Source organism: Tigriopus californicus, chromosome 8 (genome assembly GCF_007210705.1).
Source record: "Tigriopus californicus strain San Diego chromosome 8, Tcal_SD_v2.1, whole genome shotgun sequence".
NCBI lineage: Eukaryota > Metazoa > Arthropoda > Copepoda > Harpacticoida > Harpacticidae > Tigriopus > Tigriopus californicus.
Window position 1 is genome coordinate 1,794,287 of NC_081447.1, and position 9,623 is coordinate 1,803,909.

At 47.2% G+C, this 9,623-nt stretch overlaps 1 protein-coding gene across 1 annotated transcript; it reads right to left on the reverse strand.

Annotated features, from left to right (window-relative positions):
• Positions 1–2,510: 2,510 nt before the first annotated feature.
• On the reverse strand, positions 2,511–8,734 carry LOC131885798 (uncharacterized). Its single transcript, XM_059233967.1, has 2 exons — positions 8,337–8,734; positions 2,511–7,584 (listed from the first exon to the last, which is right to left on the reverse strand). Exons 1-2 carry the CDS (start codon positions 8,493–8,495, stop codon positions 5,827–5,829), a joined length of 1,917 nt encoding a protein of 638 aa, XP_059089950.1. The 5' UTR covers positions 8,496–8,734; the 3' UTR covers positions 2,511–5,826.
• Between the last annotated feature and the right edge of the window lie 889 nt (positions 8,735–9,623).

The following is a 9,623-nucleotide window of genomic DNA, read 5'->3' on the forward strand; positions in this document are numbered from 1 at the left end:
TATTATCAATATGACATGTTGTCCAGACAACAACATTTGTCTCCCTGTTTCATGGCTGCCCTTTTTTCTGGTGCCTGTTTAACTCCGTTGAGTGGATAGGTACGAAGTGCACAGTCGAATAACACGGCAAAGCGAGCACCTTCCTCACTTGGGCTTGGAACCTAATCCTTCCAAACAGAAACCTTTTTTGCCCACGGCTTGTTTAGGGCTCCGAGGTGAGATTTAATCAGACTAACTCTGCTGTTAGAATACTCCGAGCCCCTCTAAACATACTACAGGGTGGCGGAGCCCGGATTGTCGACTTGTCCCTCCATTAGATACCGAAAATTACGAGCATGGCCTTGTTGTTTAGGGAGCTATACGATGAGTCTAGAATATGGCGTGGGATGAGCTTTTTGATATTCATTTTGAGGCACCCCGTTGACATGGAAGGGACTGAAAGTCTCGAGTTCGAAACAAGTTGGTGCAATGTAGAAGTGAGTGGTGTTATGGTGGCGTTGCCGAGCTTTGAAGAGTTTTTGAAGCACTGCATAATGTCTTCAATTCCGAGTCGAACCTCTTTTTTCCCAAAAATTGAGGGTTATAAAAATAAAACCGAACGAAGGGAAGGAGGAGCAGAGGAGACGAAAGAGGATTGAACTTGAGCGAGACCTATGCAATTTGTTTTGGGATGTTATCTGACCGAACTCGGATCTGCTCCAGGAAGATCATAAAATCCGCGGGAGGATTACCACAGAATGACGGAGTGGCTCAAGACCCAATCGCATTTCAATGTGTGCCGAGACGTGCAAAACGAGTTGGGGCCTTGAGTGTGATTCCTCATCCAAAGACGAACAGAGGTTGGCGGAAGTGCGCACAAGGGAAGGTTCATCCCCCAAACTGGTTTTCATAAACGGACTCGTTGCTCATCATCAAGCCGGATTGCTAACCCCACTGTGGAAGATGTTGAGGGGAAAAAAAACTTCCCAGAAAAACGAGCGGACGACCTTTTTCATCAGAATCACTAAATTAATTCAACAAGGTCCCTCCTCTCACCTCTCTGGGCTGGTTGGGTTGATCACGAGTGTCAGACCAACCAGCCAACCATCCATCCATCCATCCATCCATCCATCCATCCATCCATCTATCTATCCATCCATCCATCCGTCGGATCGAAGTAAACGATGTAATCCGGGCAGGAACAGAGAGGACTGCCAACTGCCAAACCAGTATGAAACGTAACACAATCGCCAAACACCAGCAGGACAAGCACGAACACGAGGATGACGAAGAGGTTTTTCATTTTGGATGATCGGCAGCGGTAGCATAATTACTGCCTTCGGAGGATATGCTACGGAGTACAAGTCTAGCTCTCGGTGTTATTGTCTCAGACTCAATTGGAGCCAGAGATATCATTGACAGTAGCTGTGGAAGGTACAACTGACTAGCTCACTGGCTGAGTGGTTGGTTGGTTGGTTGGTTGGTTGGTTGGCTGGTGTATCTAGTCACCCAATTCAAGGCAGCCAATTGGCTTGGTCATCACTCGGAGTTAGCTTCTTTGACTTTTGCATGTAATTAGTTTGTGGCAATGAGTGGTTCGCATGACTGGTGGTTAGCGACTCGTAGGACTCATGTAGTAGTTTTCAGGAGGATGGCTGGATATTTCGTGAACGCTTCCCAGTCAAATGGTTGAATGGATGATATACTACGGTTGTAATGTATGAGTATACAAGTGTAACTACAAGAGAGCGCCGTGAACTACTCTTACTACGGCTGTGCCTGACCCCTTCTATACTTCATCCATCGAACTGGGTTACTTAAGGATTAGGTGGGCCAGTTCTCCCGAAAGACAAAAATCATCATCATCATCATCATGATCGTCGTATTTGACTTGGCGGTCGCCGTAGCAGGCGTTTTCTACGAAATTCTGCTCAGAACTAGAAATCTAAACAAAAACATGGAAGTGATCACCGAGCGTGGCCGAGCTGATAAAGTGCACATCAGCATCCGGCATCCAAAGTGAAACTTCTCTGCCCTCGGGCAGTTGGGCAGCATCTACTACCTCAGAACAGCCTGCAGGCCCCGCAGCCACCCCCCCCTCTTCCTGGCCTTCGTCACATCCATCCACATCCATCTAAATCCACCAACCTCGCCAACAAAACCTATTTACCGATTATCTCTATCCAAGGATTTCAGCTCAAGATACGACCAAATGCTCACCAGACCAGAAGAGATTGTCAAAGTTGGTCGCGGCTATTTGCGTATATTTTGCTGGTCTCGAAAAAAAAGCCAACCTTGCCAACATCCTGTGTCTTTGACCCGGTGGTTTGCCTCGTCGTCTCCTTGTCGTGTCCTTAATGCTTACTACTTTCGATCTAATAGATGCGGACATCTTGACAGGACCTTTGTTCAACGCAATTTAAGCACCTCTTTGGGCTCTTTAACAAGTCTGGAGGAACCAGCGACGACAACCACCCAATGAGGATAGCGATTCAGGAATCTCGAAGCCAAGATCAGCAACACGGTAGATGTATGAAGTAATAACTTGTATGGATTTATTTTGCGAAATGTTATAATGAAAGACAACACACCATTCGGCCAGCCATTCTTGCGAATACTACCTTAGGTACACGATAAAATATTTTGCGAATCAAGTTTAGGTCACGAGAGACCCTCACAAAGACACTCCGCCCACAACTTGGGGAATTGCTCTGTTGTTTCGTCTGCTTATTTTTAGGTTCTTCGTCTGATTACATACTTAGCTCGTTTTCCATGTCGAATGAAACCGAATCGTTCGAAGAGAGCGACTCCTTGAAAAGACATCACTACTTGTCGGATGGGTTTGCTATTGATGAGAAAGTGGGTGGTAGAGTTGTTGTGGATGTGGTTGTAGAAGTTTCTTTAGTGGAAAAACGAGGATTGTTCGAGCGACTTCACAGACTCTCGTCGCTGACTATTCACAAAAACACAGATTTTTTAACTGAATGGATATACATATATATCGTTTGAGCCGAATCAGTTGGGTTGGGGAAGAGATGCGTCTGAAATGGACTTTGCTAGTATCGATATAATTATTGCGGAGGAAGAGATTTGGAAAGGACAGAAACGGATCCCATCAAATGGTGCTGAATCGGCTTTTGATGACCGAGCAAATGCACGCAACAAGATGACGAAAGGGGGAAGACTCTCATCATCACATTAACTTGAAGGAGAGGGGGTGGTAAAAGAGTGTTTCGATTGGGATTGGAGGGCTAACATTTAGTTGCTCTTTTCTCCTCTACACAATTGCGTTTGATGGCGTAGGAGGAGAAGGGGGAGGGGGAAGGGGGACTGCTCGGGGCTTGTGGCTGGTGGCCTTGAACGCACCGACCAAAGGGGTCAAGGCATAAGATGTGGAGCACGATTTTGAAGGGTATCTAGTCGACGCAATTCGAGGACTATAAAAAGATACTCTTGAATGGGTCGTCTCAATAATTTGCTTCCACCCTCCAAAGAAAGACGAAACTCAAGCTCCAAATTGGCTGTCTCAATTGTTTTTTTTTTCCTTGGAGTTTTACGAGATCGCCCATCTTCTTCAAGTGACAATTGTTCCGTTTCACAGACAGAAAAGAGAAGGAGAGAAAGAGAGATAGATGTACGAGAACAAGAATGAGCGGAAAATGTAGTTCCTTCCTAACTTAGGGAGGCACCACACAAGCGATGATAATGATGATAAAGACATGGACAAAGCAAAAGAGACCCAACACAATCAAATGGTGTTTTTTTTTAGAAAAAGATTCAAGATTGATCGAGGGGGAGGGGGAGGGGGAGAGGGGAGTTGAATAAATGAAGGCAAAGGGAGAAAAAAACATCATTCATGCACTATCCATCGAATCATTTGAACATGACAGATTTTGGACTTTTGCTACTTCTTCTGATTCGTCTTCGTCTTGTTGTTCTTCTGCTCTTTCTTCTTTTGCTTTGCCGTCATCTTCATCATGAACTTCTTCCTGCTTGGCTAGAGAGAGGTTCTTCTAGGGTAAAGAATATAGTTATGCTGGGGGACAATTTTCTCCTTGGGGAAACTTGATACGCATTCTCATCTGGCTTTGAGGCATTTCATGTCATTGACATGTTTTGAGAAGACAAAGAAGACGACGACGACGATGAAGCAAAAGGCAAATGAACGAAAGAACGAACGAACAAATGAACGCCGAAAAGCAAGCAAGCAAGCAAGCCCGCTCTTTTCGCGATGGGACTTGAGAAATGAAGAAATTTCATTGCCTTGTCTGCCTTGCCCACGTTTGGGAACGGACAAAATGGCAGGAGAAGGAGTAGTAGCAGTAGTAGTAATGATAACGTCGTTGGAATAAGTTCACTTTTGGGAGGCCATACTTCATTATCACCATGAGATGTGCATATTTCTAAAGGATCGGGCTGTTGCTCCTGCCTCCGCCGTGAATAGTGAATCCTAGTTGCTGTTGTTGTTGTTGTTGTCGTCGTCGACGTCGTCGTCGTCGTCGTAGTCGTAGTAGTAGTACCGTAGTAGTAAAGGTTGATCTTTGGGGTGGGTTGCATGTTTCCCCAGAATGCTGGTTATTGATCATATCAATATTGAATAGTTCTAAGTATGATTGGGTGGGGTGTGTATGTGTGTACGTACGTATGGCCTTGGCCTCAGGTTATCATTCAGAAATCGAGGGGGATCCAGAAGTTCACCGAGGTGACCGGGGTAGTTCATTTTGATACAGGTGGTCTTCAAGCAGAAGGAAAAAGGCGCTTTTAAGCACGGTAAATGTATTGTAGTGATAGTTTTTTTAACAGGGCACTGGAAAGTAGAGGATTGCAGAAAGAGAAGGAGTCATGGCAAAGGAGGACTCTTCATTACTTTTGTGAATCTTGTGTGCGTGTACGCGTTTCTTCTTCACTGACTTTTGCTTGCAAGTTGAAGATTGGGAACGGACGAGGAGGCATTTGAGGGAAAGAGAAGAAAGAGGAAGGAGGACGGGTGGGGGGTATGGGTGGAACTGTACTTACTACACATGTTCGAAATATGAGATCAATCAAGCTTTCTCAGTGATCAGTTCTGCTGAAAGTGATCAGGTTACATCAACAAGTTCCATTTGATGAAAATCTAAATCAATGTGTTGAATACCATGATGACATGTACGATTTAGAGTAAGGTTTTCAAAGTTCAGAGAGGGGGTGAGGGAAAACCAAAAAAAGTGAAGGAGTAAGAAGATCGTAAGGGGTCGACGAGTGTTTGTCTAGTAGAACGAAGGAGGATGAGTACAAGGAGGAAGGAGGAGGGATGAACGAATTGCAACTGAACGACCGAAAAGAGGTAGTAGCAGTTCCAGGGTGGAAAGGTGTATTCAATTTTGGGATCGCTGACTTTTCATTGAGATTCAATTCCCAACACTGAGGGGTACTCGAGTGATTGGAATGAATGCTCCACGTTCCTCGCAGCTTACTCAGAGACTTGCGTTGAAGAGGTGAAAAATTTAGAGAACACGAACGATTCTTATCAATTTTAAAGCACTTGACTTGTGCTGTAGTCTCTTCTGTGAGTCATCGTTTGATAAGGGGACATAACAAAAGATGGGGCCAGAAATTGGAGGCATGGAGACAGAAATTGAGATAGAGGGCGATGATAATGATGATGATGATGATGATAATCGGGGGAAGGGGGGGGGATAGGCAGAGGGAGAGCAACGTGCGACAAAGAGATTGAGAGAGAAAGAAAGAAAGAAAGAAAGGGTGATGAAAGGTAGGAGAAAATTAGAGTGCGAGAAGGGGCGGGTGGTTGGTTGGTTGTGTAATAGGTTGGTTGGTTGTTGGTTGGTTGTCTTTTTGCTTTGCTATCATTCACATTTTGATCATGAAGTCATTGCCACTCTCAGTCTTGGTAAGCCTTGCCGTCTGACCCGGATTCAGGAAATCCGTGCATGAGAACTCAAAGTGCGATCCTCCCGGACTGCCACAGCTTCCACTCCTCCACGTATCCAAGCTCGAGTTAAAGCTCTCAAGTTCCATCTTGAGCTCTCCTGGAATCTGAAGCAAGTCATTGAGACTCTCGAGATCTGCGCAGAGACTATTGCCGCCAAACCCCATGTTCGTTGAGGAAGGGTCCAGTATCAGTCCGGCACCGCCGCCTATCTTGTCGCCGGGTTTCTCATCCATGTCGTCGTAGTCCATGGCATCGTCGTTGTCAGACCTCTCAGTCTTAACGGGGGTCTCTTTAGTATCGATGACACATGAAGGGTTTGTCGTGGTCGTCACAATGGCGGAGGTGCTCGTTTCACTGGAAGTGGTCAAAAGGTCAACATCGTTCTCGACGACCCCGCCAGGAGGAGAGAAGTAATCAGTTGAGCTGCTCACAGGGGACATTGGTCCGGAGCCCATGTCATCCACAGCTGTCATGTCTGAGTCAGGGGCCGAGGGCGACCCCACGGCGACCATGTTGTCAGCGGATGGGGCAATGGGGCCAATTTGAGGGCCATTCACAGCAAGGGGAGCAACAGCAACAGCAGCAGCAGCAAGGGATCTAGCAGAAGAAGAAGAAGAAGAAGGAGAAGAAGACGAGGGAGGAGCAGCAGCAGGAGCAGCAACAGTAGCAGGGGCAATCACAAGTAAACCCGGGGACGAAGGGGACGACGAGGAGGACAGGGACGATGGCGAGAAGGAGGACAATGAGGAGGACGTCGAGCAAATCGTGGAGGTAACCAGGGTATCCGGGAGGATACTTGACATGGGAGCACTCACAGTGGAGGTTGGTTCGTTGGAGTCGAGGTCAATGTCGTCCAGGGAGGAACTTGGCGAAGGAGGTAGCACAGGTGAGACCACCGACATTGGCTTGGGGGCAATCGGGATGGGAATTCTTTGAGAACTAACCAGGAACTCGGACAATTTTCTCTGGGAGGAGGGGTGAGTAGGAGAGAGGGGGATCTGAGGGAGAGGCACTGCCCGGGTTGTGTTTTGATCTGCGAATTCCAGGACTGTGACTGGAATTGATATGTTGTTGGTTCCGACCGGCGTACTTGGAGTCGCTCGGGCACGAAAACCATCTAGTCTCATATTCTCTTTTGTTGTCTCTGGGCGGACGACTCGACGGAATCCGCCAATCAACGGGTGACCCTCGTCGGCTTCGGCAATCTTGAGCTTGAGCCGTTTCAATTCACTGGCGGTCTGGGCCGAGAAAGTCGAGTTCTTCATTCGGGTGTTGTGCCCATGGATCTTCATGGCATTGTTGGCTTCGCTCAATTTTGACTTCACTATTGCTTTGGATTTATCACTGACTGACCGTGATGCTAGAAAAGTTGATCCATGGGAGGAGGGACACTCGGCCCCGTTCACTGTCTGAGGACCTGGTTTGGGCTTCTTCTTCGGCTTGTACTTGTAGTCCGGATACTCCTTTTGGTGGAGGATCCGCAGCCTCTCAGCCTCCTCTATATAAGGCAGACGAGACTCCTGAGGTAGGAGCTTCCACCGTCGACCGAGCTCTTTGGAAATTTCAGCATTGTGCTTATCTGGAGTGACTCCGATGATCTTTCTCCTCTCGAGCTGTGACCAAACCATGAAGGCATTCATGGGCCGTTTGATGTGGTTCAGTTTGTGTTTTTTGGTCTGAAACCCGGACAGAGCGAGAGAGGGGAGAAAAAGAAGTAAGATTAATAGTCCAATTAAAAGTTGCCCCAGGCTCTGGGTGTATCAATAATTATTGTAAAAACAAATGTAGCCCCCTTGAAGCTGAAGATGAAAGGCTCTTGTGCATTTCAGTTCAAAAAAGATTCCTAATGTAATTCCAGTGATTGATTCCGCCTCACTTGAAATGAACACTTCCCCAAATAGAAGCGTTCCGTGCAATATCTGCCAGCGGAAATTGTTTATTGCTTCTGCATACTACTGAAAGAGTTTAGATTGACCCGATAGGACATGGGATTAAGTAAACATTAACAAATCATTTACATCCCTTTTCATTTCAATTGCAATCCTCATCAAGTCTCTCTCGTTCATTATGTGGACCAATCACTCTTCAAAAAAAATTGCTATGTATTTTTTTTTCACTTTGCCCCCACTGCTCATTTTGACACGGAAGATTTTGAGACTCTTTGGCCTTTTCGCCTGACGTGAAGTCTGCATGCAGCCTTCAGTGCTTGAGGACTTGGCTTGGCAACAACACTCGTTCAGTTCCGATCAGCTGATGCGGACTCTACGCGGTTGAGAGGAGTTTGACAGTTCTCTTCAGCGAAGGCGAACTACGTTACTACAGTGGGACTGTACTCCAGAAGGGCGGGCAGAGAGCAAAGAAACCCAACAGACAGAGAGACGTCGGTCTGGAGGCTGATAATGTTCAAGTGCAGAGGCACTCTACTCACCTGAGTGGCATCCGAGTACGGGGTCTTGGAATTGTTCCCTACTTTCATTGACCGGAACACATCCGATTCGGACATGTTGGCTTCGACGGTCAGAAATGAGAAGCCGGGATGGTGCCCGCCATTGGACACCATGACCTGGCTGAGAAGTGCACCGGACATCACTGCACAAGTTCATGTATCACTGTCCCAAGGAGGCTTGGCTTCCGCTTTGGAGGTTCGTTCCTTCGCGGGGAACTTGTTCGAATTTCAGTCAATTGCCAATATTGGCCAAGTCCCACATGAGGGTGAGTCGTATTCTAAGACTAGGAGAGGCTCTTGCCCGTGGTGCCTCAGAGAGTCGACACATCTTGGACGAACATCGCCATAGAACTGATTCTCGACTTCTCGCTGTTCTCGGATCTCCGATGAACAGAGCAACTTGATCTTCGGTCGCCGACAAGAAGAACGGCGCTCGCGGACCCAAAGCACGGTCCTCGTCAGCTGTGACAGCCCTGAACTCATGGAGGACGCCAGCCACATCCGGGCGTTTGCGAGGCTGTCTAGCGAACGAACGAACGACCGACCGAACGAACGAACAAGAACACCAGCGAGTGCCGGAGTGAGGAGGTGCTGCCCAGAATTAGCACTTGTAAATAAGAATTGGCTCTCCATCTTGAATACAGGGGCAGATTCTATTTCTTTTTCCCCCGAAAAGAGATTATCTGTTCCGAAGGAGGAGCTGGAAGGAAAGGAATTTCACCAATTACGAGTCAAAATGTCTCTCCACTCAAGAAGGTTCGAGGAAGACTTGGGGCATACACTCATTCGCGCACTAACTCGCACATACACACTCACACGCCAAGTCGAGGAAACAGTCGGAGAGAGCAAAGCCATAAAAGGACGTACTTCTTCCCAATGTGGAACAACATGGAACATAAATGAGCCCGAGGTATATCGAAAATAAGGAAGAGAGAGACATAGCCACCTCACGAGACGGGTGCGAGGGTAGACAACTAATTTTGAAACTAAGAATATAGATTTCCCATATTGTAATGGACGACCTACCCAAGGAGCGGGCCGCTCGGTCGAGGTCGGTCACCCCCTCTGCCACCTTTTCTTCAATCTCGTCACAATGTGTTGACATCGTCTATTTCATCAAGTACGCATATACTTAAAAATGTCTGTGGGGACACGGGAGGGGTGCATTGAGGGAGGTAGGGGATCTCTCCGAAAATTCTCAACGACATGGGATTTCACTCAAGGAGAGAACGAGGAGACCGATGAAGGTTGGAAGATGAGAAGGATAGG

Bases quoted from the DNA above. Each gene is read 5' to 3' on its own strand.
- LOC131885798 (XM_059233967.1), bottom strand. From the start codon at position 8,495: ATGTCCGGTGCACTTCTCAGCCAGGTCATGGTGTCCAATGGCGGGCAC. The intron at 7,585-8,336 runs GTGAGTAGAGTG...TCCGGGTTTCAG, and splicing joins CGTACTCGGATGCCACTCAG to ACCAAAAAACACAAACTGAA.